This window comes from Patagioenas fasciata, chromosome 18 (assembly GCF_037038585.1).
Source record: "Patagioenas fasciata isolate bPatFas1 chromosome 18, bPatFas1.hap1, whole genome shotgun sequence".
NCBI classification, from domain to species: Eukaryota; Metazoa; Chordata; class Aves; order Columbiformes; family Columbidae; genus Patagioenas; species Patagioenas fasciata.
Genome location: NC_092537.1, coordinates 5,082,949 through 5,110,217, shown reverse-complemented (window position 1 = coordinate 5,110,217; position 27,269 = coordinate 5,082,949). Strand labels below are relative to the sequence as shown.

The window sequence follows — 27,269 nt, the reverse complement described above, 5'->3', positions numbered from 1 at the left end:
GCCTGTTCCTCCTGCCCAGGAAATGGCTGGCTGGTTCTTGCTCCATCGTGCTTGACAGATCACAGGGACAGGAAAGCTCGGCAGTAGCTGCTGCTCCCCTGCATCTGCCTGTGCACATCGGTGAGGTCTTGGAGATATTAGTCCAGTTGCAAATGTGTAGGAATATTCCTAGGGTTGAGTCTGCAGCCAGGTTTAATCTTTTGTTTCTGTAGAGGTCAAAGCTCAAACATCTCTAAGACATTTTTAAATGATATTTAGCCCAGGTGTGTAGCAGCAGCATGCCTGGACTGAGGGATGAAGGACCCAGAGCAGCAGGAAGGAGGCTGGAGGGAGCCTGTTCCCTTATCTTCTGACTGAAAGCAAGTCGTGATTAATTCCTGTGCACCTTGCCTTTGATGTACGGCTTTCTCTGGTGATAACGAGATGCTGCTGTAGGGCAGGAGAGAGCTGGTGCCGATGGGAGGAGGGTCAAGGGGGACACAGACCTGGGCTAGACCTGAAACCTTCTCTCTCTCTCTCCAGCTTTCATCCTCATGATTATTCTGGCCCTCATCCGCATCAGCCGAGGCCAAGCTGAAGGTCACCCATCCATGGCCCAGCTGTCGGGCATCCGCAATCTCTTCGGGGTGTGTGTCTACTCCTTCATGTGCCAGCACTCCCTGCCGTCCCTCATCACACCCATCTCCAAGAAGAAGCATGTCAACAAGCTCGTGCTGCTCGATTACATCCTGATCCTGGCCTTCTACAGCCTCCTGTCCTTCACCGCCATTTACTGCTTCCGCAACGACACCCTCATGGACATGTACACGCTCAACTTCACCAACTGTGAGATCATCAACGTTGCCTTCATTCGTTATTTTCTGGGCCTCTTCCCCGTCTTCACCATCAGCACCAACTTCCCCATCATCGCAGTGACCCTGCGCAACAACTGGAAGACCCTTTTCCACAGGGAAGGGGGCACATACCCGTGGGTGGTGGACAGGATTGTCTTCCCAGCCATCACACTGGTTCCCCCAGTGCTGGTGGCTTTCTGCACCCATGATCTGGAGTCCTTGGTGGGGATCACGGGCGCTTACGCTGGGAACGGGATCCAGTATCTCATTCCGGCGTTCCTGGCATACTGCAGTCGCAAGGACACCCAGCTGGTCTTCGGCAGCGGGACAGTCAACAAGCACCTCTCCCCGTTCCGACACACCTTCTGGATTGTGTTTGTGCTCATATGGGGCTTTTCTTGCTTTGTGTTTGTGACTGCGAACATTGTGCTGAGCGAGTCGAAACTCTGATGCAGGGGTGGCAGCACGTTCCCCCCCCGTGCTCCAGAGACTCCAGCATTTCAGCTCCCCCTCTGCAACTGTGGAGGGGGAGAGGCAAGTGAAGGGAAGGTTCCAGGCCATTGGCTTGGTGGCACAGGTCAGACCTGGACACGGACTTTCTTCACTCCAATTTGGGTGTGGATGGAGTGGATTCAGCCTTGTCACAATCTCTCAGACCTGCTACACGAAGCCACAGGGCTGAGCCCGTGGCAGCCTGCACGGTTCATCAGTGTCCAGGCATTTCTGCCTTCAGCTCTGTTGGAGCATCACTCCCTCCATCGCTGCCCGGCTCTCTGTGTGCTGCAGGTCTCGGCACGCAGGAGAGCAGACAGCCTTGGCCGCTCACTGCGCTCATCTGCTAGATGTCCCTTTTCCCAAAGGCTGGGAAGTGCTGTGTAGAATCCAGCAGGAGTTTGGGAGAACCGAGTCTCTTCTTTCTGCTGAGACCTCTTCAAACCAACCTCCTGTGCCAGCTGAGGGAAGAAATTAGGGTGGCAGTAGATCTAATTCAGAAGGAAATAATTCTGTGCTCTGTTACATTTTATTTTTCTAGAGGCATTAACCTGTTTGTGCACCATGGATTGCCTGGGATCTGGGATCTTTTGCTTAGAGCTGGATTTCTCCAGCCCAGCAGTGTACAGTCACACTTCTCACCCTGTTCTCCTGTGCTGTGGCAGCTCAGACGGACAGAGCGATGCAGGGATGCAGCTCTTTGCCTCTGGAAGTGAAACCGCAGCCTTTGCATCCCTTTTCTCCTGCCTGCGGCTGGCAGAGCCCTTCTCCCTTCTCCCCTTTGCATGGGGCTGGGACAACTCACCAGACCCTGGCTCCAGGATTTGAGGTGCTAATTACCAGTCCTGCCACGCGTGAGGCCTGCGGGAGCTCTGGCCGTGCACACTGATGCATTTCCAGCCTCCTGCGCTGGGTAATTAGCCTTGAAACGAGGTGGGTGTTAACGCCGGGCACTGGGCTGGTGCCAGGAGGCAGCGGCAGCACCTGGGCTCAGCCCTGCCCGCGGGAGAGCAAAAACTGGAACCAGGCTTGGATCCCCCCTCTCCTCTTTCTGCACAGGGTTAAGGTGGGCTTTGGGCTGACCCTGCCCAGCTTATCTGAGAATTGGGCTGCCCATTACCTGAGGCAGCCTGTGCTCGAGGTGGGTCTCTGTTTTTGAGGCTCTTGGTGGTCACCATAATCCCACATGGTGACAAACAGTTCTGGGTCCTGAGCTCTGAGGCCTTTGGGCAAAGATCAGGCGAGTTTTCCTAACAAAAGGAAGAACTTTTTAAAGTTTTCACCTGAACTATTTAAAACCCCTTATTAAAGCAGGTTCAAAGGCAGGTGCATGTCACTTGTGTTAGATCCTCTTGCCCTCTGCACTTGCTGCAGTATTAAGTGTCACCGCTCGCTAACGCAAGCTTTGAACTGCAGCTCTCTTTAATCAAGCTCTGTTTTCAAGTAGGACTTTCTAGTTTCCATATGACCTGAAGTGCTGCTCCTGGGGGAATATGCAAGTACCTGGAGCTGTATAAAAACACTTCATGGCTTTTGAAGCAAAACGCTGCACCTCTCAAGCCTGAACACCACCGTGTCCTTGCCAAGCTGCTTGAGAGGATCCGGGGGGGCTGTTTGTCTCCTTTGCAGCTTGATCCTAAGCAGGCATTGGCAGCCCTGAGTTTAAACATCCCCAAGTGCTCCGGGAAGCTGAGGTGACATCTTCATTGCCAAATTAACAAGGTATTTTACAGGTAGCGGGCACTGGTGTCTCATTTAGGAAGAGACAGGTTGGAGGGCAAGTTGCTGGGGCAGCTGGGCTGGGATGTTTTGCAAGGCAGTGGGGAGCTGGGCAGAGCCAAAGGGAGGCATTTAATGCTGATGAAATGAGCTGTGGGGAAGCTGGAGAGGCTGCAGGGGCTGCTCACTGCACAGGTGAATGGGGGGGGTTTGTGGAGGCGCCCGAGGCCTTTCGACTGCTGCCTGCCCTGCAGCCTCGGTCCCTTCAAGTGCCCATTTCAACCTCTCGCCTTTGCATTTCATTGCCAGCTGGAGAAACGGGGCTGTTCCCTGCTGTTTCATCCTCAATCCTCCCTTCCCCTCTCAGGGCCTGGTCTCCCTCCCCTCCTGCCCCCATTTCATACCTGCCTTCCCTGGGGTGGGAGCCAGCCTGGCACCCGCTTTCCTGCCGTCTCTGACATTTCAAGATGTGCCTTCTCCTCCCTGCCCCAGGCGCCCAGCTCTCCTCCTCGGCATGGGCCTTGCCTGGAAGAACTGCATGGATGCAGGTTTTGGATGCAGGTTTTGGATGCGGTGGCACGTTGGTGGCTCATATCCTGACCGCAGCCTTTGCCGTGGTACCTTACAGAGAAGAACTCTGGTCCCCAAGGAGCCACAAGCACTTTCTTAAATAAATAACCACAAATTCCCAGACACCCGCTGTCCTTGCACAGCAGCCAAACAAATCAATCCGAGGGATCGGGGTGATTAACGGAAAGAAGCTCGACAGCAGAGAGATCATTTTTCATATAAAACATGAATAGCAATGCCTTAAAAATTACTGGAGAACTCGGGGAGGGGACAGCTCGGTGGAGCTGGGGGATACTGGGTGACCCTGGCAACGGGGCAGGAGCTCCCTCTGCTCACCCATCTCAAATGAGTCTATTTTTATTCGGCTGTTATCAACACTAACAATTCATTATTACAGATTCTCACGTGCTGCTTGTCCTGACTGTAATTAGTTTTCAAAAAATGGGATTAAAAAAAAAAATGAAACACAACAATAAAATGCACATTATACATCTGCTTTAGTCTGGCTGCTTTTTCCACCCCTTTCCTCCTCTCGTGCCTGCCCCAAGCAGCTATTCCTGGAGGGGATGGGGTGAGTGATGGGGCTGCGGGCCAAGGAGAAATGACAAGCGGAGAGGCTAATGGAGACCCTCACCTCTCCTCTGCTCCCCTCCTGCAACTCAGTGGTGGCTGCAAACTCAATTAAAACATCTGTACTTTCCCCTTCTCAATTACGGCTTCTTACACTTAAACCCAAACAAATTGAATCGCTCCAACTGCCTCGGGCTGCGAAGGCAGTTTCTGCCAGCAAATTTATTATCACCATAAAGCGCAGCTTGATTTATGTTAAAATATTAAAACAGATCTTTATGATGGAAATAAACACTTTCTGCTGTGATTCTCTCAACGGACCTCACAAGCAGCGGAGGATTTCGGGGCTAGGGCTGTAAATCTGAGACCAAACTGATGTCGGGGATGAGTTCGCTCTTTCGCAGCACTTCAAAGAGCAACGGCCAGGGAAGGAAAAGCGGGTTTTGGCAAGGCTTGGACATCACCGAGGAGCGGTGTGTCACTTAGGCGGGGTTTAGCTGTTTGGGCAGCTGGGCCCTGACCCTGGGGAGCTGTCAGCAGCTTGGCCCCAATGCCAAGAGATCGGGGCAGTGACAACGTGTGCCATGGTGATGCTGGAGCTGGGGGTGGGTGCCGGGGATGCCGTTGTCTGGGTGTCCCCCCAGCAGGGCTGAGCTCGGGAGGTGTGTGTCCAGCCCTGAGCCAGCCGTATTTCGCTTTGCACATAACCGGCAGACTGCAGTGTCCCAGAGCGGCACGGGTGCCAGAGCCGGCTGAATTAAAAAGTGATTGATTAGACTGTTTCACCAAAAAGAAATAACATCTCTTAGCGGCTGTTAAGCACTAAACTACCCAACCCCGGCTTTGCAAAGCCTGGTCAGAGGATGCTTCCCGGCTGCTGTTTCCCTGCAGGTTTGTCCAGGTGCACCCCGGGGTGAGGGGATGCTGCAGGAGCTGCTCAGCCCTTGGTCCTGGGGTCACGCAGCTGCCACCTGCTCTGTGCTGCTCCTTCCCCTGTGCCCCATTTTGTCTCCCATCCCACCACCCTCCAGGTTAGCGCCCGGCAGAAAACTGGTGCTCTTCCATCCCAATTAGCATATAAAGATGATTATGCAAATGCCATCACCATGGCAGGGACCTGGGTGCCCTGGCTGACACCTGTTGCCGGGGCCACCTCCCCTGTGAGCCTCCCACACCACGTCCCCATCCCTCGCTGCCCTCAGCCTCCTGCAGCAACGTCCTTCAATAAAACATGAAGCAGATCCAGTCGGGCTCTGCTGAGTCACTGGGGACATCACTAATTAATTTTAAATGTGGCTTGGGGATTTTTTTTATTTCTTTTTTTTTCCCCCTTTTCTGCTCCTTTCTGTGCCCCAATTCCAGCTCAGGCTCAGCCCCAACCCCAAAGGTGACACCTGTGTGTTCTGGCTGCCTTGGGCCAGAAAGCCGCAATTTGGGACAAAGCTCCTGAGGGCACTTTGGAGCCACCTGGGAACCAGCCTGTCACCCCTGGGAGCATCGGGGACAGCTGGCTGGGTAAATGGGTGCCACCACCTGGGGCAGCCCAGCAAGTACCCGCTTGCCTTTAACCAGGCTTATTTATTTATGGCCTTTATTTATACACCAGCACCTCCCTCCTTCGCCAGGAGGCTCCGAAGGGGCTGCCAAAGCAATTAAGAGACAATTGCGATGACAAGTAAGTAAAGGGAATTAAAGCGCTGGTACTGTGTGTGAGGGTGGATCGGCTGGAGAATGGACTGCGACTGGATGGATTTAACCCCACACAGACCGGTGAATGGATTGATGGACAGACAGACACTGTCAATGCTTTTGACCCTGGGCCACACATGTCCAGGCCCTTTTTGACTCACCTGGGGCTTTGCAGCCATCCCCGGGGCAGGGCTGGGTGTCCCAGAGCAGCCGCTGCCGTTGTCCCCTCACTGTCACCGGCCCTGACTGCTCCGTGGCTGCCAGTAACCCCAGCGGCTGCTTTTAAATAGGAAAATTAAAATGGAGCTTTGGAGCTGCTTCCTGGGGGACATTCATCCAAGCGGGTGATGCTGAAGTACCCGGTAAAGCCATGGCTGCTGCCCTGGGACCCCCTGGCCTCGGCTCCTGCTCCCCAAATTCCCTCTCCCCTGCCCGGTGCTGCCTGTGACCCGCACCCCTGCCCGCCTGGCAGGGAGGGCTGTGTTGGACCTGTACATCAAGAGAAGAATGAAACCCAGCTCATCTGTCGCACCTGATTTATGGCTCCGTCATCCCTGGGAAGGCAGGAGGAATTTTTTCCCCATGTCACCCCCTGCAGTTTCACCTTCCTGTTGCTTCGCAGCCACAGGAGCATCACTCTCTGACCCAAGCTCATGGCCACCTGTGCCCAGCACCTCAAATCCCAAACACGAGTGCAGTACCTCCAGCTTCAGTGCTCAGCTCCAGCCTCAGCACAGGCTGATGGCTCTTAACTAATTATCCCTCAGCGCAGCTTAATGAGTCACCATTTTCCTTTCCTCAGCTGCTGCGGGTGGGACAAGCCAGTGCCAGGGCTAAGCAGTGAAAGGACATGATCAGGGAGGGGGTGACAGGACCACGCGCATCCCTGTGACAGGGGGCAAAGCCATCGCCAGCGGATGGAAGACGGATCCCCCAAAGCCAGTTGAAAATGTCTCTTTAATGACCTGGACATGGCATTTTAAGTCCCTCAAATGAAGCCAAAATGCAACGGCAACACAGCAGCAATGAGTTCAGTGTCCTTGAGGTCCAGGCCAGCCCTGCCTGTGGAGACAGCCCATGCTCGCCCCGGCCCCCGCCATGCTCCTCCGGCCCCCCCAAAGCGCACGGGACCCGCCGAGCCGCTTGGAGCATCCCGCTGCTGGCAGGACGGGACCCCGGGAGGCTGGAGCCCGGCCGGGAGCCGCTGGCAGGCAGAGGGGTGCAGACACCCCCTCCGCACCCCCCCATCACACCTCCGACTCCAGGCTGGACACCCGCCGCCAGGACCCGCCGGCGCAGGGACTCGTCACCCCGCGGGCCACCAGCGGGTCCCTCCTCTCCGTCCCCGCCGCCCGCAGCAAGGCTGGTTCCCCCCGCCTCCCACAGTCTCTGCAGCCGCTGTCCCAGTGCCCAGTCACCCGGCCACAGCCCGCTGGCACCCCAGGGTGCAGCCTTGGTGGCGGGGACCCCCGTGAGAGGTGCCCCAGGTAGAGGGGCAGGTTGGGGTACGAGTCCATGCAAGCATATGGTGGCATGGTGCTGGTGCCACGGGGGTTTTGCCGACAAGCCTCCCGGTATGACGGTAGCCTGGCCACGGGCGAGCGTGGTGCCAGCCGGCCAGCAGCCTGGGGACAGCGGGGACCGCAGCCGTGACCGGCCTCGGCTTCGGGGAAGAGGTCGGGCACATCGGCACGAGCCGGGGGGTGGGCAGCACCACAGCGTCGCAGCCACCCAGGACGCTGCTTGTCACCCTGCTCCCCCGGTGCCCTCGCCCGCCGGTTCGGCTTCTCCCGCTCCATCACTGCAGCCTCTGGCCGGGCTGGCTCATCCCCGGCTCTGCAAGTCCTGGTGGTTTTGGGGAAGGCGCCACGCGGGCAGGATGGCGGCAGGAAGAGGCTGCCCACCTCCCGCCTCTTCTCTGCTGCCGAGAGCAGCCGGGGCAGCATTCCCGAGCCACCATGTCCCCCATCCCCCTGGAGGAGGGGGGAGTTTTGCAGCTGGTCCCCTCGCCCCATCGGCCACTTGTGCTCCCTGTAGATGTCCGGTGGCGGGAGGTCTCTGGGGGACGTGGGGGGCGGGAGAGGAGCCCCAATATGGTTCCCCATCAGTACTTGCTCCTCAAAATCCCCTCCCGGAGAGGTCTTCACCAGGAGGTGGGGAAAACGCGGGACAGCTTCATCCCCTGCACAGCCACCCCGAAACTTCAGAGGGTGCAGGAGGCGCGGGACGTGCTGGTTCGCCCCTCTCCACTTCTCCTCCCCAGGCAGCCGGGAGTCCACGGGGATGGGCTGGGGCAGCGGCAGCCCCAGGGAACCCTTGGCTCTCCCCAGCCTCTCGGGGGGGTCCCGGCTGGAGGAGGGGGCCCGGTGGGCACCAGTGCTGTTCTGTACCACCAGCTGGGGTGTCCTGAGGGAGAAGGTGGTCTGGAGGCGCTCGCTGCGGTTGCTCCAGTCCTCGATGGTGCGGGTGGCTTGCTCCAGCGACCCCCCCACGCTGGCTGTTGTCACCATCTCCTTGGCCGTCTGCAGCATCTTCAGCACGTTGGCTTGGGCCGAGCTGGCGGTGACGTCGGGAGTGGGCGCTCGCCTGGGGCTGGCCAGGGTCTGCACCCCGCTGAAGCAGCTGTAGATGCCCTGTGGAGAGAAGCGGGGGGCCCACCATCAGCAGGGGCACTGGGGCCCTGCACCCATGAACCTGCCCTGCCGAGCCAAGATGTTGCTGCTGAGATGTCTTGATAGTACCGATCCCCTTCCCAGCACTGCCAGGGTAGGTGACAGCACCCTACATCACTCCTTTCCCCAGGGATGCTCATTCCCAGGGCCGAGCCCTTTCCCCAAAACCTGCCTTTTCCCCCCATCCACATCAGCAGGAACATCTCCTGTCCCCTCCCATGCATGTCAAAGGGATGATGACCCACCAAGCCGTGCCCATCCCCATGATGCCATGGGAAGACATTTGGGTCCCTTGAGAGCCCGCAGCATCACTCACCCTGCTGATGGCCAGGAGAAAGTCAAGCTTGTGGGACTTGGGGACAGAGTGACGCAGCTTCCAGTAGACGAGGTGCTCCCAGGCGAAGACCAGCAGGCTCAGCCCCATGGCCACCAGCAGCATGTAGAAAACCCCGGCCATGTTGTCAATGTCCAGCTTGCTGCTCATCACCTCGTTCTTCTCGTTCTGGCAGATCCCTGACAGCCAAACCGTCTCCAGCTTCTGGGTCTCACCTGGGGTCAGACATGCACAGTGGTGAATGGGGGTGAAAATGTCCCCTCCAGGCTTCATGTCCCCAAGCACAGTCCCTGTCCATCCCCACATCACTGTGGCTGGAGAAGGAGAAAGCCACCCCCAAGTCTCTGGGGCTGTTATCATCTAGTCCTTGCTTCTGCCCTTGGCTAAGTGTCCCACCTGTCACTTGTTCTTCTCCAGGGACCTCTCCTGGCTCTGTCCCCCACCCATGTTCCAGCCAGCCGTGCTCACTATCCCCTCCCCAGGCTTCTCCTCCTGACCCTCACATTTTGTGCACGGCCAGCTCCAGGATTTTACAGCCTGCAGGAAGAGGAGGGACCCCAGAAGGAATGAGCCCCTCAACACCAGATGCTGCTGGATTTAATGTCCCCTGAAAGGAGCTGGTGCAGAAGCCCCTTGGTGACATCTTGCAAGGAGCTGTGGAGACAGCACAGGCTCTGGGGACCAGAGCCCCGCTCCCCAGGTTAATTTTCAGGAGATGGGGACAGTGTTGACGAGAAGCTCACTCAGGCACCCACCGTCCCCCAGGAACTGGAGCAGGGCCAGGTCGATGGCCCGTTTCCAACGCGAGTCCTTCTGCAGGGCGATGCCGTAGCCCGTGGTGGCAAACACCTTCCCACTGCCAATGGTCACCAGCTTGCAGCCCTCGTCCTTGCCCGCCATGTAGTTGAGCACGGCAGCGTCGTAGATAAAGGCGTCCAGTTTCCTGCCCCACCGATAAGAAGGGTAAGGAGGGGGCTGGTAGCCCACTTTTCTGGGGGGGTTTACCCTTTCTGGGGGAGCCGTACCCTTTTCAGATTGCTGTAGCTCATCTAGAGGGGGTTGTGTCCTCTTTGGGGGTCTCTGTCCCATCTTGGAGAGCCATAACCCCATTTGGAAGGGTAGTACCCAATGTGGGGGGCTGTATCCCCTGTGGCAGGAGCTATATGAAGCTGTACCCCATCTACCGGGGGTTGTACTCTGTTTGGGGGGACCTGTACCCCAGGTGGGGAAGCTGCACAGAGCCGTATCCCATCTGTGAGAGCCATACCCAGCCTGGGAGCCCACATCTCATTTGAGGGGGGCTGTACCCCACTTGAGGAAGCCCTACCCCACCTGGGAGGCACCATACCCCACCCTGGGGAGCCACAGCTCATCTGGGGACCCTCTATCCCAGATCTGTACCCCAGATCTGGCAGCCATACCCCACTGGGGGAGACATAGCCCATTTGGGGGGAACTGTACTCCATTTGGGGGAGCCGTACCCCATTTTGAGGCTGGTGAGAGCATCCTCCACGGAGCGCTGGTTGTACTTCACCATGTGGGTGTGCATGTCGGGGTAGTTGCTGCGGATGTTCCTCTCAGTGCTGCCGTTGGGGACAGTGCCAAAGCGGAACGGGGGGTACTGCTCCTGCGGCTTCTGAAACTGCAAGGGGGACCCCCAGGGAGCAGCGTCACTCCGCATCCATGTCCCTGCCATGTCCCCCCTGCCCACAGCCGGCCCTCCATCCACCCACCCATGCCCACCCAGCTGGCAGTGACACCTGGGGACTTTTCCCCATCCAAAAATCCTCATCATTTTCCAGGGATCCCAGCCCAATTGCCAGCCCTACCTTCCTGTCGCTCAGCCCCGACACGGTGTCGATGTACTGCTCCTGGATCATGAAGGCGGCCAGGTTGGCAGTGTAGCTGGCGAGGAAGATGACAGCGAAGAAGGCCCAGATGAGCACCATGATCTTGCTGGTGGTGCCCTTGGGGTTCTCGATGGGCACCGAGTTGTTGAAGACCAGAGCCCACAGCAGCCACACCGACTTGCCGATGGTAAAGGTGGGACCTCCCGGCCCTGCAGGGACAGAGGGGACAGTTGTCAGCCTGGTTGGAGACGTGTGTCTCCCTCCCAGCTCCTGCCTCCCCCACTCACTCTTGCCGCTGGTGAGGTTCTGGTTGTAGCCGACGGGGCTGAAATACTCAAACACGAAGACGGTGACAGCCACCACGGTGAGGCACATCACGAACATCATGACCCACACGGCTGGGCTGTAGGGCTCTGCAAGGTGAGAGGGATCTCGTCAGCACCCCAGGACACCCCACAGCCCCCCCAGGGACTCCCAGGACCCCTCCCCAATGGACGGGGCTCATCCTCCTCCTGGAGAGGAGACAGGGGCTGGCAGCAGATCCACAGGGAATTGGGATGGAAGTGGGATGCTGAGGGACAGGGGAACACAGCGCACTTCCCCGCCTCAACAACATGAGGTTTTCATCAGCATCAGATGCTAATGATGTGCTGCCCATAAGCAGGAGGGTTTCCCATGGGGTCACGGCTTGTTCCCCGTGATGGCTCTGGCCAGAGGATCATGGATCATGCCTGCACCAGGCACAGGACCAGCCCCCCGCCCCGCTCAGCCCCTGGAGAGACCCCAGGAGCTGGGGGTGCGCGCAATCCCCGCCTGCCTGGGATGCACTGGGACGGGGCGGTGGGAGCGTGGGGACACAGTCAAGCCCTCACCACATGGCTGACAAGGTCCATTTGTCAGCGCATCCTTGTGTGCCAGGGAGGAGCGGCCTCCCCTGATGAGGTTGCGGCTCATTAGCACAGGAGGCTGCGACGGGGAGGGGGGGCCATGGACCCCAGCCCTGCCCAAGCAGGGCGAGATGCTCCGTGTGTCCCCGGGGCTGGTCAAGGTGACCCTGGCTGCAGGGGGGATCGAGCCCCACGGTGTGGGGGCACAGGAGTGGGGACACATGGCCAGACTGGTGATGTCCTGTGCCCCATGGAATCCCTGGCACCCCCCACCCTCTCCCTCCCTGAGTGGGACATCACTGTGTCCTTGCCGAGAGCCTCCAGCCCTGCCTGCATTTCCTAACGACCTTGGCCAATCTCTTCCCAGGCTTCAGCTTGGCTTTTTAAAAAACTCATTAAAACTTTTAGCACAGGCCATTTCCTACACCCGGCTTAACCACAGGTGTTGGTGATGGCAGCAGAGAGAAGGGGTCCCCAGAGCAGAGCTCAGAGCTTGCAAACCCCCACCTTGTTGCCCCACACCCCCACCCTCCCTCCTCCCCATGAGGAATGAAGAGAAGGAAACTATGGATCCCCATCTCCAGCTCTGTAATAAAAGGATTATTCAGGCAAGAAGGAGGAAGCCCCAAAGCTGGCAGCTTAATCTCCTTCTCTTATGACTTAGGCTTTTTTTTCCTTAAAAGTTATTAAAACCGTACAATATTTCTAATTTGCATTTGCCAGAAGTGTGGGATGAGTCTGCAGACAGACAGACAGAGGGACGGACAGCTCACCCAGGAAGGCGGAGGGGGAGACGGTGCCGTTGCTCCTGGCCACCATGACGCTGATGCCCGTCTCCACGAAGGGCACGGAGAAGTCCACGATCTCGGAGCGCTCCTCGTTGATGGTGAGGGAGCCGATGGCCATGTCCGCACGCTTGTAGTACACCTGGGGAAGGGGCAGATGGTCCTGGATGGGCAGAGGGACCCAGACACCACCTTCCCCAGGCATTTCCTCATCTCCAGCAATTTACAGAATCATAGAATCACAAAATGGTTTGGGTTGAAGGGACCTGCAAAGCTCATCCAGTGCCACCCCTGCCATGAGCAGGGACATCTTCACCAGCTCAGGTTGCTCAGAGCCCCGTCCAGCCTGGCCTGGGATGTCTCCAGGGATGGGACATCCACCACCTCTCTGGGCAACCTGGGCCAGGCTCTCACCACCTTCAGTGTAAAAAAATTCCTCCCTATGTCTAGTCTGAATCTCCCCTCCAACCCTAACTTTTGTCTTTCTTAAAAAAATATTAGCTTCTTAAATGATCAGTGACACAAACACCACCAGCTGCAGTGTCATCAGTGTTGAGCTGACTCCCTCGCTCATTTCTCCTCCACCAAGCACCGTGATTTACAGTGACACTGCTCCTCATGCTGAGCTGTCCCCTGCCTGGGGACAAGTCCCACTGCAGACACCTCGATCACATTTCATCAGGGAAGCCCCAGGCCATGCCGTGCTCACCCCTACCTCACCAATCATGCCGTTCCAGACCCCACGGACAATCTTGCCATGTTTGCCGTTGGTCACCAGGTAAAGGTCATAAGAGAACTTCACTGTCTTGGCCAGCTTCTTCAGGATGTCGATGCAGAAGCCCTTGCAGCACAGCTTGGTGTAGGGATCCACAAGACCATCACTACTGAAACCACAGCAGGAAAAAATGAGTTGGACCAACCAAAGATGCTCTGAGCTACCCCAACACTTCTGGGACACTACGTGCCCAGGGACTGGTGGCCAAAATTGCCGAGCTCCATCCTCACCTCTGCGAGGAGTTGGTCTGCTTGCGGCAGGGCACGGTGTTGCGCACGCAGACCCCGGTGCTGGGGTCCGTGTTCTCCACGATGACGAAGGGTCTCTCCTCCAGCGTGGCCACCGTCAGGTGGCGGTTATCGGCCACGGGCTGCAGGAAGGAGCCGTAGCGGGGCCATACCGGGTACTTCATGTGGATGATGCCTTTCTCCCACTTGCCCACCTGTCCCCAAGGGAAAGCGCATTGTCACCCTGGTGACGGGCGTTGGGGGTCACATGGGGTGCTGTGTCCATCCTCCCCACACCTTCTTTTCTGCCAGAGCATCATGGAGCTTAGCCATGGTGAGACTCATCTCAGCATCCCTTTCCCCACGCACCCACTGACTGTGGGGTGAGGTGTTTCCTCCTGGTGCCAAGCACAGGACTTGGGTGAGCACAAACGTGGCCAAACTTCACCCAAAATACTTTTAAACTAGACAAAAACCCTCCATGCAGCTTGTTTCAGGTCCAGGTGTTTGGCTGCTGTTCTCCAGAGGTGGGCAGCTATGTTTTTTCTCTTTTGGAACTTTTCAGCCAAATTGCAGGGAAGAAACAACAACAACAAAAAAAAGAGTTCTTGCAGAGCTTTGGTGCCCAACATTGCTGCAAAGCCCCACTATGCCACCATGGTTACTTATGGTACCAGTCATGGGTTTGGCAAGGGACAAGCTGCCCCAGGGTGGGACCCCAGCCTGTGCATGACCCCAGGCCCACCCCTCCCAGCCACCCCCCAGAGCGTGCCCATCCCAGGGGGTCTGGGGGTCCTACCATCTCCCAGAGCCGGTGCTGGTTGAGCGAGATCACCACCATGGTGGGCCTGACCAGGTAGCCACCTTCATTGAAGGAGAAGTCCCTGTGCTCCCACGTCACGTTGAGGAGGTGCCTGGTGGGACACAGTGTCTGTGAGACCCTGGCTGTGCAGCCCAGTCCTCTACAGCCCTCCTCCTCCTCCTCCAGCTCCAGCCGAGCTGCCACAGGTCCCATGGAGAGACGTGGAGCTGAGAGCTGGGGACCAGGTTTAGCCCCTACGCAAGGGGCAGTGGGAGCTGGAGAAAGCCCCACCAGCAAGGAGCGCTGCAAGGCTGAGGGTGCACGTTCTGCCCCAGCAGCCCTGAGGTGTCACGTCTGCACCACCAAGCAGAGCTGTGAACCCCTCCAACACCCCTGTGGGTCCTGGCTCGCAGAGAAGCCCAGGGAAAGGCAAGGGCTGCTCTGGGGCGATGTTCCAGGAGAAACCCAGCCAAGAGGCATAGAATCATAGAATAAAGTCATAGAAGGGTTGGGGTTGGAAGGGACCTTCCCAGATCATCCAGTCCAAGCCCTGCCACAAGCAGGGACATGCTCGCCCAGATTAGGTTGCTCAGAGCCTCGTCCAGCCTGGCCTGGGATGTCTCCTCCATGGACCACCAGCTGTAGCCCACATCATCCTCCCTACCCACCAGCTCCACCCTCCTCCTTCCCTACCCCTTCTCTCTCCATTTCCCCATCCCAGTGGGTCCCCAGGTCTCGCCTGTAGAAGCTGGTGTTGGTGGCGGTGGTCCCAGCAGGGGTCCAGCAGTCCCGTCCCACCTCTGGGAGGTAGCCGTGGGCCCGGAAGAAGCTGGCCGCCCCCATGGCAATGATGGCCACCCCATCCCGCACCTTCTGCCGCAGGCTCAGCTTCCAGCTCTCTGTCACGACGCTGATGAGGCCAACAGGGAAGGAGGTGGGTGGTACCTCCATGTTGCCCACCGTCAGGCTGGGCACGATCCAGACGTAGCCTGGCCCCACGAGTCCAGCTTGCTCCGCCATGGCGAAGAGGTACTCGGCCTCCTCTCGTGAGCAGTAGACGATGAGGACCTGGGCATCGATCTGCCGCAGGAGCCGCTGTGTCCTGGAGCTGCTCCGCTCCTGGCTCATCTCAAAGGTGAGCACCTCCTGCAGCTCCCAGCCAAAGTAGCTGGCGTCCGTGAAGGACCTGATGACGTCCAGGAAGATGTTGTAGCCCGGGTAGAGGCTGGTGATGACAGCAAACGAGCCCCAGTCGTATTCCTCCAACACCTTGAAGATCACCTGGATTTGCTGCTCGATGGAGACGCCCAGCTGCAGGAAAGCCGAGCCAGGCTCCTGTGGGAGGAGAAAAGGTCAGGGGCTGCTCCGGCATCTGTGCAAGCCACCTTGAATTTGCCATCATGAAGGGTTGGAGGGAGCCATGAACTGGTGAGGTCCATGGGCTGGAGACACCCAAAATGGGACTGATCCACTGATGGTCTCCAAGAAACCTCCTTCCATGCAAAGGATCAAGCCCTGTGGCCTCTCCTCCATTTCTCTGCTTGTTGACCAAGAATTCATCTATCCTCCAAAGTGAACCAACAAGTTCTCCTTAAAAATATAGGAGAAGGAGGGAACAAGGGCTCTGCCAGGAGGGTAAATCCCATCCCAGCTCCAACTCACTACCTGCTGCCGGAGCCTGTGCAGCTCCTTCCCTCCCGCCCCACCTCCCCGGCCATCTGGCCTCTCATTAACAAACCTTAATTGATCTGATTCTGTCTTAAATGATTCAGCGAATGGCATTTGCAGAAGGTCGTGTGCAGGCAGCAGGGTTTTTTACCACCCACGCCCCCTCCACCCCCAGAGAAGTGTCTTTTTTTCAACGAGGTAGGTGATCCGCATGGGGAGCTGAGCCCCGGGAGTCCTGGCCAGGGAGTGGGAGCTGCCGGGGACCTCAGACCCATGGGAGGAGGAGGAGGATAAGGAGGTTGAGCCTTCAGACAGGTCCCACTCACCACCCCTTACCCACATCGCGCAGCAGCTCAGGGTGGTCCAGAAGCACTGGTGGGTGCAGGCAGAGCTGCCGAGGTGCCATCCAGGGGCATAAACCCCAAAACCTCTGGGCAAACAGAGCATGAAGCCAGTGCCCAAGGAGCATCAGGGTCTCCACCCTGGGGGTTGCTGCCATGGGAAGTAGCCAGTGCCAGGACTCCCCCGGTGTCCAGGCTGGGCAGTGTGAGAGGAGCAGCCAGGAGATACTTCAAATCTCCTCCCCGGGGAATACAGGACCCTCACCGCAGCCCGTTTTGCCACCTGCCCAGCACCCTCCAGCCCGGCTCCATCTCCCTCCGCTGCCAGTGCCTCCCAGCAAGCAGGTGACAGCGACAGCATCTGATGCCAGCAAAGAGCAGAGAAGCCAAAACCCCTATTTCGGCCCATGTTGTACATGAGGTTGCTGTCACAGCTGAGTGAGGCTTCTCTGTGTTGGCTGCCCAGCCATTTCAGGGCTCAATTGGACCCCAGGGGTGGGCAGGGAGGAGGATGGGGACATGCCAGCCCTGACACTGCCCTGGCAGCCCATGGTGGGCACAGCCAGGAGGGGATGGGAAACAGGACACCAGGGAAGGTCCCTTCACAGGGCTCTGAAGTCCTCTCCCATGTCCCATCAACAGCATCCCCTCCTCAAAGTCTCACGTCCCACCACCCTGGTCAGCCACGCTGCCACAGCCACTGCCTGTTCACAGCAGCTCCTCTGCCCTCCAGCATTTCTCATCCCGTATCTACACCTCTCTGGCAATCCCACATTCCCCTCACCCCCTACAAGAAAAAAACCCCAGCAAATGACTCACCTTGGGGGTCAGGACCACAGCAGACCCCCCACTGATGCTGATGACGGGGACCTGGGTCTGGGAGGAGATGAAGTCCAGGATCTGTGCCACGGCCTCCGTGCCGACGTTATCCTCGAAGACGATGCCGTGGATCTTGTGGCTGGCGAGGATGTCGCAGATCTGGGTGAGGAGGGTGCTGGGGTTGGTGTTGTTGACGATGACGGTGATGGGGTGGATCTCCAGGGGCATGTCCAAGAAGCTCTGGGGGCTCAGGCGGGTGCGGATGTGCAGGGGGTAGGATGTGCCCCCAAACACCACGGCCACGTTGACCACCGGCTCCTCGGGGCCCGGCAGCAGGAGGTCCGTGAAGGCAGCCGAGCAGCCCAGCACCATCGACAGTAGCAGAGCGTGCGCCGGCGCTCTGCCCATGTCCACCGCCGCGTCCCTGCCAGACGGGACACAGCCCCTCGCATCCAGCCGCCTGCCAGGACTGCCGGCCCCACTCGCCCCAGCCCTCCCCACCACCCTGGGCCACTAGTAGGGGCAGTTGACCCCAGGGAGAGAGGGGGACACTTGTCCTTTGGAGGTTCGATGTGGTGGAGGGGTCACCACCCACCCCAGCGCCATGTCCTTTGTCCCCACTCCCACCAACCACTAACTTCTTCCAACCAGTGCCTCCTTCCCACCATCGCCCATCCCAGTACCCCCAGCCCCATCCCAGTATCACTGTCCCCCTCCCGTCCCTCTCCCTCCTCCAAAAGCCATCGCTACTCTGATGCTCCGCATCACCCCTTCAGACAGGGACGGAGACAGCAGTGAGAGGTGACAGGAGGAGCTGACAACTCCCCGGTGCCTCTTTCCACAGCTGACAGCCACCCGCAACATTTAGAGGCTTTGTCCTTCAGGGAGTTCAGCTCTGCAACCCCCATGTTGGGATTCTGCAAGCCACACAGTCACCGGAGCAGCCAGCCCCCTGCCTGTGTCCCTGCCCCAGCCCCCTCACTGTCGCTTCCCATATCCCAACCAAAGCACCTGCCTGGCCCCTTAATCCCAAATTTCTCACCCTGGCACCGCCCTTAAGCTTTCCCCCTTCCTTATCCCCTGCACTGGATGTCCTCCCCGCTGGTATCACCCACCCAGCTGGGACACCCACCACGCCGCATCTCTGCCAGCTGCATCTCTAAACCAGGCTCTAGCAGGGCGGGGTTTGGGCACCTCCCCACTGCCAGGTTCCCAATTCCCCACTGACTGTGGGTCCCCAGCCCACAGCAGGCAAGTGACCGTCCCTGGCGGGATACATGTCCCTGCCCATGGTGATGCAAACCTGTGCTGGAGCTCAACCCCTCCTCAGAAGCCCCCAGAAAAACCAACCCTTGGCAAGATCTGTGGCCAGGGGCATCCAAGCTCTTCTGCACCCTGTTGTCCCCAGGTCCCCTGGTGCCACGCCAGGCAGCAGGGAGGGAGACAAGCTGCCCTCTGCAGTGGCACCGGCCACACGCTGGTGTCACTCCATGCAGCAAGATGCCAGCTGGTGCTTGGAAACATCACTTGCAATTAAAAGCTGCTGGTGCTTAACGCATCCTCGGCACGGCCGGAGGAGCCTCTTGCTGAGGCCTGGGTGATTTTGGGGTCTGGGCTGCCCTGGGGCCCCAACACCCTCCATGCCGCAGTGATGGAGAACCCCTCGGCATGCTGCAAAAGCACTGTGTGAACTCAAATGCAGGAAATAAACCCAGCGACTGCCTGGCCAGGCACCCTGCAAGAGCTGCAGTGTGCAGATTTGGGCTGTCCCCTCCAGAGAGATGGGTGACACGAGCCACACCTCCCCCTCCATCACCCACAGCTGGTGGATGGCTCAGGCAGGCACCGACACTCACTGGGCAGCATCTCACTCAGCCAGATGGGTTTCCGCAGGGGATCATCCACCCCCAGCACCCGCCATCACCCAGGGGGTTCACCCTTCCCGGTTGTATCCCCCCCACTATCCCGCATCGCAGCCGGCCAGGCTGCAGGAGCCACGAGGCCACGTTGATGGCCACAGCCTTGGCTGGAGAGGGCGGCGGGTGAGTCACACCGCGCTGGCACGGTCCCACGCTCCGGCACGGCCAGCCCAGCGACGGGGCGGCCCGCACCACCGCTCCTCGCTGCGAATTCCCAAGTATTTTTAGTCCCGTGATAAATAATTCATCGGGAATCCGGCATCAGCTACCCGAGCAGAGAGGAAGGGGAGCAACACGCCACCCAAAACAAACAGAGCCGCTTCTCCCAGCAGCTCTGCCTGTCTGAGCCCTCCTCAAGGACGTTTAAATATACTCCAGGCCCTCATGGTGACTGATCGGGTTTGCTCACAACAGCCCTGGCACCTCACCCATCCCAGGCCCTCATCCTCCTCTTCCTCAACCCTGTGCTCAGGAGCCCCTTCTACCACTGAGCAACCCAAGCATGGACCAGCAAAGCCCTCCAGAAACACCAAGTGCTGCATCCAAAGGGGCTGCTCTGCTCCCAGCTGCAACTGGGACAAGGTTTGCACAAATGGTTTCTCACTGGACCGAGCCGCAGGTGAAAAGCATCCCTGTCAGAGCGCAATGGCGATGGCAGAGCGAGGAGGTGGCCGTGGGCACGTCACAGCTGAAACCACCATGAAACAACCGTTCCATCCTTCTTGGGAATGGGGTGACACTGGTTCGAGCCCTTGGTGGCCGCAGAGGAGGATGGAGGGGTCTGAGTCAGCAAGCCCGCGGCTGGCAGGGGTTTCAGACACGGATGGGAGCCAGGGCTGCTCCAAAATGGCCGGATTTGGGATACCAAGAGTATCTAGCTCCTCCATCCCCACCGGCTCTGTGTACTTCCAGTCTGTTTTTTCCTAGGGGTGAGCTAGAGGGCTGAGGGAAAACGTGGGATTTTGGGGGGGAAGACAAATTGCAGCAGACTGATGGAGGTAGAGGAGAATCAAGCCTGTCCCTGCGCTACTGCCGGAGCTGGGGCTGCTCTGGCACTCGGCACAGCGCAGAAAACCTCGCATGGACTTTGGAAAGGACTTTTCGGCCCCTCGTAGCAAGCACTGCAGAACCGTTCCCTTGGGAAAAGGCCTTCCCAAAAGGGAGGTTTTCTGGCTGGGTAAAGGGCTGGTGCCCGGGCTGGAGGAGAAGGTGGCCCTGGCCAGGAGTCCCGGCAGGGCAGTGCCACCTCCCAGCAGCCTCCCCGGGGACCAGAGGACACCCATGAATCTGCTCAGTGGTTTTGGCACTTATTTTCTGTTGCTTCAGGGCAGTTCTGAGCCAGTTAACTCTTTTCCTAGGTGCAGCTTCACCTGATAAACCAAACACTTGCAGAACCCTTCTGCTAAATGCACCGATCAAACCCTTATCTCCCTCCATCTCCTAAAACATCATTTTAATGCAACAGGGAAAGTTTTCTCCTAATTTTAAACCTCCTTTTTGTCCTCCCTCCTCTGCTCCAGGAGGAAGAGAGCTCATGCAGATATTTTGACCTCGGGAAAGGGAGAAATAAAATCTCAAAATGAAAAATATCTCTTGAGAAAGAGAAACCTTATCCTCCCCAAAAAGTCTCTGTGCCTGAAACCACAGGGAAGGCACAACCTGTGCCAGGGGAGGGGGAACCGCAACTGATGGATGGAAAGGACAGAGCAAACCCGAACCTGGTGGGAGTCATGCACAGAGGACGGGGGGCACCGGGGAGGGCACCAGGTTGTGCCAGAGCTTGTCATTACCAGGATGGGGGACACCCCTATGGAGCAAGGAGACAGACCCCCCTAAAAAGGAGAGAAAGCAGCAAAACCTCCCCAAAGTCAGCTCGCTATCATCCCTGTCTGCATGCGAGGGGGATGACTCGGGAGGGAGAAGTGCTGGCAGCCCCTGGCAAGCATCGTCTCCTTTCAACCTTCATCTGCCATCACCTAGTATCACCCTCCTCTTCCTCATCGCCCTCCTCTTCCTCACCCATGCCTCCGACAGCAACAGTTGCGGGCTGGGGGTTGCGGACCAGGTCTACGGTGAGGGCCCCACGCACACAAGCACCAAAACGCAGCTTAAAAAGGTCGAACGTGGATTAACCAAAAATAAACGCCAAGTGTCCTGCCTGCAGCTGGGTTACGCAAGGTGGTGGTGGGGACACAGGGATGGTGGCACCCAGGGAGGTCTCCTCTCTTTTTTCCTGCCTCCCACTCCCTCAGAAAACCCCCCAGCAAAACGCCCCGAATTAAGGCTCTTTCCCATCACCTACCTGGGACAGGGAGCAGGAGCTCTCGGAGATGGGGATGCTGGGGCAGAGGGAAACGGCCAGGGCAACCCCGCTATCGCAAAAACCCCCCACACACCCCATCCCTAAAAGTTCCTGGCGCCGATGCCAGGGAGGCGGCAGAGCCCGTCGGGATCCCGGTTGCCCCCAGCCCGCCCGGTACTTACGGGACCGCCGCTGCTCGGTGCCTACATGCCCGGCGGGGCTGCGCGTCCCACCGGGGGCTCGTCTCTTCCCAGCCCGCTCCTCCTCCTCCGGGGCAGCCCCCGGGGGGAGCAGGATCGGTCCCCGCCGCCGCGGCTGGCGGAGGGGTCCAGCGGCCGCTGTCGGTCCCGGCTCGTCCTTGGAGGCGGCGGCGGCTCCTCTGCAGCGGCGGCTGGAGGCAGGGACGGGAGCGGAGGAAGGAGGGAGCGGAGCGGGTGTGCACGGGGGGGGCCCGGTGGCAGCAGGTGTCTCGGTGACCGCCGGGCCCCAGCAGCCATCTCCAACCCCCCCGGGACCGGGACCGGAGGGGCTGCCCGAGCGGGACGGCCGGGAGGAGCCAGCGGTGTGGGGGAGGCTGCGGGGATGGATGCCCGGGGCGGGGGGGACACGGGAGCGGTGGAAGGACAGGACGTGTGTCCTCCCGCCTCGCCGCAACTTCGGGGCTGGCCGCCAGCCCCGGGGAAGGGGGGGCGGAGGCGGGCAGCCCTCCCCCGCCGAAACCTGCCCGCCTCCCCTTGCACCCGGGGCCGGCCCCAGCGCTGGGGAGGGCGGGGGGCAAGACCCCCTCCCCCCCTTCCTTCCTTCTCCTTCCCGAGGTGGGAAAACTCACCGCAAAATGGCACAGACACCCACAACTCCCCGGGCTCTACCCACCCCACAGCCCTGGGAAGAGCTGGAGGGGTGCAAAGGGCTGCGGTTGGACTCATCGTCTCTCCCCTTGCCCCCCCATTTCCAAATACCTTCCAGCCCTTTGCTAACTGAACTGCCGGGGACAGGCCAGCAGCCCACCCCTGGTGCCACCCAGCTGATGCAAGGCAGTGCCAGGGTCCCCATAAATCACGGGGAGCGGGGGGGTGACACAGAGAGCAAAGCCCCCGCAGGCAGCAGCATCCTCCAGCTGTCACCAGGACCAGTATTAAAACATCAGCTGATCCCGCAGCACTGGTTTAGAGCAAGCCGAGGGGGCAGGGGAAGGAGGGGGATACAGCAAATGAAGCGGGGAGACGGTGAGGGACCCTGCCAGGGTCCCCTTGTCCCCAGCTGAGTGCCCAGTCTGCCCCAAAACCATCCTGTGCTCTGCAGCAGTCAGACTGCAGGACCACAGCTCCCAGCGGAGCCTGGAGCCCAATTCAGGCTCTGCCATGGGGGGCAGCTGCTCCAAAACCTCCCTGCGCTTTGGCTCAGAGCCACCGAAATGCCAGCATCACCCCCCCAGAGCATCTGCCTGCCTCTGCCGGTGCAGGGTGCCAGCAGCACCTGTCCCCAGGCACTGCCCTCCTGCCTTCCCCAGGTGCAGATGCCTGACTTGGGGACACGACCACCCAAAAGCAAGTCATTTTGGGCTGGCGGGTGGCTGCCACCCAACCTGGCACCGCAGGCACCTGCAACGGCATCAGCGGCACTTCCCTGTGGCTGCTGGGGCCTGGAAAGGGTTCCAGAGAGGTTTCAACCTGCCCCAAACGCTGCTGCCCACGGTTAACCATGAGCTGCCTGGTGCAGGACCTCCCTACACTGTCCATATCCCCAAGGCAGCCTGGCCACCAGCTGTGGATGCCCTTAGGGTACCTCGGGGTTGCAAGAGATGACAAAAATGAAAGGGAAAATGCGTTTTGAGCTTTATTTTAATCCCTGTAAAAGCAGCACCCGCTCTCTGTGGGAGAGTTTGGCCAAAACTCTGAGGCTGCTGCAATGCAGGGACTTGGGGTGATGGGAGACATGAGACCTTGCATCCCTCTCTCACTTACCCGCTGGCCACATCCTGCTCCCCCAGTCTCAGGCAACCCCTCCTGCCAGATTCTGGCAGCACTGCCTCTCTTTTGCCCAAGGAGAGGAGATTTAAGGGTTAGCAACAGGTCCTGGATGCCTTAAAACCCTTTCCCAGGACAACAAACTGGTGGCTTTGGGGCTTAACATTGCAAGCAGCAGCTGCGTTTAACCCTTTCTGTTGCTTTCATGGTGAGGTGTGATGGGTCTGGGGGACCAGCTTTCTGGGGACCTGGTCCCTCAGAGGTGGCACAGAATCCCTGAGCTGCTCACAGGCCCTTTGTGCCCCCCTCAGCAGCTCAAGGGTCTCATTTACCTGCCCTGGGACCAGCTGCTCACCAGGCTGATCCCTCAGAGGGTCTCAGCTCACATCTATTTCAGCCCCAGTGATGTTTCACAGGGAAAATGTTTCCCAGAAGAGCTGCCTAGCCCAGGTGGGATGACGAGGGTAGCAGCAATCCCCCCATCCGGGGCAATACCCAGCACCCCAAACTCACCTGTGACCCTCCACCATCTCCATCCCATGGGACATTTTACCCCCATCACAGCCCAAACCCTCACGTGGGACAGACAGACAGATCAGAGCTTGGCACAGAGCTGAGCACAACTGGAGGGTGTCTGCGGTGAGGACAAGGATCGGTGCCACCATGCCACTAAAAGCAGTTTATGGGAGCTGTTCTGCAATCCTCAAAATACCTTATTTGTGCATTTAAATAACAAAAATCCTTTTAACATTCCAAAAAAGGGCCCTGATGGCTGTAAACGTTCTGGTGGGAACAAAAGCTCCAGGACAAAGACCACAACCCTGGAAGGTGCAGCTGGACTTTTCCTCCTGGTTGGAAACCACTGACTTCCCCAGCCCCTCTGTGTCACCCTCACAGGGATGCTGTGCCCTCAGTGCCACCTTCATGGGGACACTGTGTCCTCTTTACCGTATTTTCTGTGCTGGATGGGGGTAACATGGGCACAAAGCTGCACCTCCACCCATCCCAGTCCTGCCTGTCACCTGCCAGCCCAGAAGTTTGGCCAAAAATTAAGGCCTGAGCCCAGATGCTCCTACTCCTGGGCACCCACCTCGCCCCATTCTTCTGGGTCTTATTTAAGAAGGTTTGGCTCCCAGGGCCACCACCCCAAGGCACTGTCCCCACACCCCCTGTCTGCTCCCTCCCAAAAGGCATTCAGGGCTTCAGTGCTTAAATAACCACACAGAGCTGGCTGCTGCCTTGGATCCCAGCAGCCCCAAAGGCAATCGAGGCAGAAAGCAAAGCAAGGAGAAAGGTGGGAGAGAGGCCATGGGGACAGTGCCGTGCCTGGCGCGACATGGATCCAGCACAGCTCTGCTCCACTACCACCGCATCCTACCCTCACAGTATTCAAAGGAGCTAAAATAAACAGGGACAGTTTCATCCCCACAGGGATAATTCCTCCCCTCCCAGGTGGCGTGTGCCTGCGGGGCTGCCCCAGAGGTTGGGGATGAGGCAGCCCAAGTCAGCAGGTTGGAAATGGAAATTTCTCAGGAAGGGAGAAAATCGCTTCTTTTTGGGGCGTAACCAGCCCTTGCCTTCTGACAACTTCATTTGCTGCTGTCGTGTCCCTAAATAACTCCTCCAAGCAGCTGCTGGGAGTTTATACATCTCCTTCACCTCTGCTCCCCTCCCGGCTTTGAGAAATGGGCTCGTGCAGCACTGATTTCCTAAAGGAACTCGCCCCAAACGGACGGAAAAACTCTGGCCCTGTGTAGCTGCTGCAGGACCCCGACACCACTGCCAGCCCTGGCACAGCTCCCCAACCATGGGCAAAGCTTTGGGGGTGCAGAGCCCTGGGAAGGTTGGGTGTCTTAATGCTGGGAGTGGAAACCATGAGCCTCCGGTGGGTCTGGAGCCAAGGATGCACCTGGGGTCCTTTTGGAGAAGGGGTGATGTACCAGGAGGGAAGCAGTTTCCTGGGTGCAGCGGGGGTGGAAACCCACTCCAGTGACCCCTCAGCTTGGTACCCCAACCTGGTCACCATCCCTGCCTGGGGCTGGAGAGAAGAACACATGAGGTAGGAGAAGATGTGCCCAGGAGAGCAAGCAGCGAGGGGAGGGTACACACAGGGACCGGTGCTTGTGCTCAGCCAAAGTGCTGAGGTCAGCAGTTTCCAGAGCCATCTGTTCCCCCCGGCACAGTCCGACTCACCCCGGCTCCCGGTGCCGCAATTCATGCGGCAAGGGGCTGGAGATGGGGTAACGCTGGACACCGCCTCTGCGGCCACGCAAACACGAGGGATGGGGCTGGAAAATTATTTATTAGCCACGCTGCTGAAATGCTTTTTCAACTGTTTTATTTTCCGGTCGCGTGAGGCGGCGGTTGAGCGGCAGCGCAGCCCCTCGCTGCTGGGCCAGAGACCTGACTCAAGCTGGTTCTTCCTTTATTCCACAGCACAGGCAACCTCCTGCTTCACGGGCTCTAAGTGTCGGTTTGAAAAGGCCAAGTTCAGCAAGCAGCCTCTTAGCAAGCCAGTAAGAACCTCCGCACTTATCTCCTGGGTGTAATTGTTAAATGCAGCTTTGACAGACGTTTTTGGGGTGTCTCGGACCTGCTTCTTCCCCGTGTCACTCCAAGCTGCCCATGCAAGGCAGCAGCCCCAGGGCAGAGAACAGCTCTGCAGAGCAGAGAAACTGAGGCAAGCAGCACAAAGCAGCGGAAGGTTGCAAATACACAGCTGAAGAGCGTTTACCACACACACTGATGGTCTCGCTCTCTGCTCCATATCCACCCTGGCTGCCTTGGAGACCAGCACCCGAAACATCAAGAACGTGGGGTGCAGGAGGATCCACGCAGTCCTGAGGCGAAACCTCACCAGCTGCTGATCTCCACCAGCTTTGTGCAGCCTCATTAGTGCTGAGCTGAGCCAGAACTCATCAGAGCCGAGAGGTCCATGTTAAGAGCTGCCAGCCACGACTTTCAGCTTTTCAGGCCGGCAGACGGGTGTCATTCACACCATCGCGCGCCTGGCTCCTCACCAGCTGCAGAAAATGGCTTTGGAGAGCAGAGGGCAAGGGGGGTGCTGCCCAGAGACGCTGCCCCCTCGTCCCACCAGGACGGGGACACACCGGGAACAAACATCCACACGGCTAATGGTGCCTAAAAGCAGCACCTGAATGTAAACGGTGAGCCTGCGCAGGCCCCCCAGCCTGCTTGGTCACCCCCCCAGCCCCACTCGGCCCCTTTGCTCCCCGTTACCGGCCTCCCAGCGCCACCTAACGACACAGCGACCGGGGACAAGGACCTTCCCGGGGAAGCTGGATGCATCCTGGTCCCAGGAGAGAAGGATGGAGAACAGGGACAGGGAGGCAGCCGGACACCCGCTGGGGCTCGGGGATGCAGGTGGCAAAGGGGAGCTGGAGGTCTTGAATAAGGATTTACAGAATCGTAACGATCCTTCTTCTGCTCATGAGGCTCGGTTCTCCATCCCTGCCCTTTGCTAACCTTGATCATCCCACAGCTTCCCCGCAGCCCAGAATTAACCCCATGGCCTTGGCCAAAGTCAGGGTTGGGCAAGGACACAGCTCAGCAAAGCAAGACGTTCCCGTTAAAGTGTTATTTCAGCCCCAAAACTACCCTGAAGCATCACCAGTTCAGGAACAGCCGTTTGCCGTGCTCAGTGCAAGCACCGTGGCCTTATCGCAGCTACAAAAGCTCCCTGACATCAACATTCACGGCGACGTGGAAGAAAACCCTGGGGACAAGCCAGCTTGTCTCTTTCCAATACTTGCAGATTCGATGCAACCACAACCACCCCTTCACCATCACATTTCTGGCTGGGTGATCTACCAACACGGCTGCTCCCCACCCTCAGTGCAACCCCCTCGCCTCCACACCCCCCTTCCCAATGCACTTTATTCGCCTTCGAACCCGGAGCTGATGTAATCTCCTGCTCAAGAGTTCAGCAGTAAAACCGCATCAGCCGCCAGACGTAACGAGAGCCCCATCACACAAGCAGCTGTTCAACAAAAGCTTTATTGCTCGTTTGCGTACGAGCTCCCAGTAT

At 58.6% G+C, this 27,269-nt stretch overlaps 2 protein-coding genes across 5 annotated transcripts in view; one reads left to right on the top strand and one right to left on the bottom strand.

Moving 5' to 3' along the window:
* The window catches only part of TMEM104 (transmembrane protein 104), a 43,942-nt gene extending 39,839 nt beyond the window's left edge, over window positions 1-4,103 (top strand). For all 4 annotated transcript variants that reach the window (XM_065852592.2, XM_065852589.2, XM_065852590.2 and 1 more), the window contains one exon: window positions 523-4,103. In XM_065852592.2, coding sequence (XP_065708664.1) covers window positions 523-1,283 — 761 coding nt within the window. In that variant the 3' untranslated portion in view covers window positions 1,284-4,103. The remainder of the gene's footprint in view (window positions 1-522) is intronic.
* Window positions 4,104-6,821: 2,718 nt separating this feature from the next.
* GRIN2C (glutamate ionotropic receptor NMDA type subunit 2C) lies at window positions 6,822-21,559 on the bottom strand. The gene is made up of 13 exons (XM_065852436.2): window positions 21,437-21,559; window positions 17,034-17,457; window positions 14,945-15,540; window positions 14,203-14,317; window positions 13,407-13,618; window positions 13,117-13,282; window positions 12,390-12,543; window positions 11,017-11,142; window positions 10,709-10,938; window positions 10,361-10,521; window positions 9,635-9,822; window positions 8,862-9,094; window positions 6,822-8,506 (listed from the first exon to the last, which is right to left on the bottom strand). Exons 2-13 carry the CDS (start codon window positions 17,439-17,441, stop codon window positions 7,121-7,123), a joined length of 3,975 nt encoding a protein of 1,324 aa, XP_065708508.2. The 5' UTR covers window positions 17,442-17,457; window positions 21,437-21,559; the 3' UTR covers window positions 6,822-7,120.
* Between the last annotated feature and the right edge of the window lie 5,710 nt (window positions 21,560-27,269).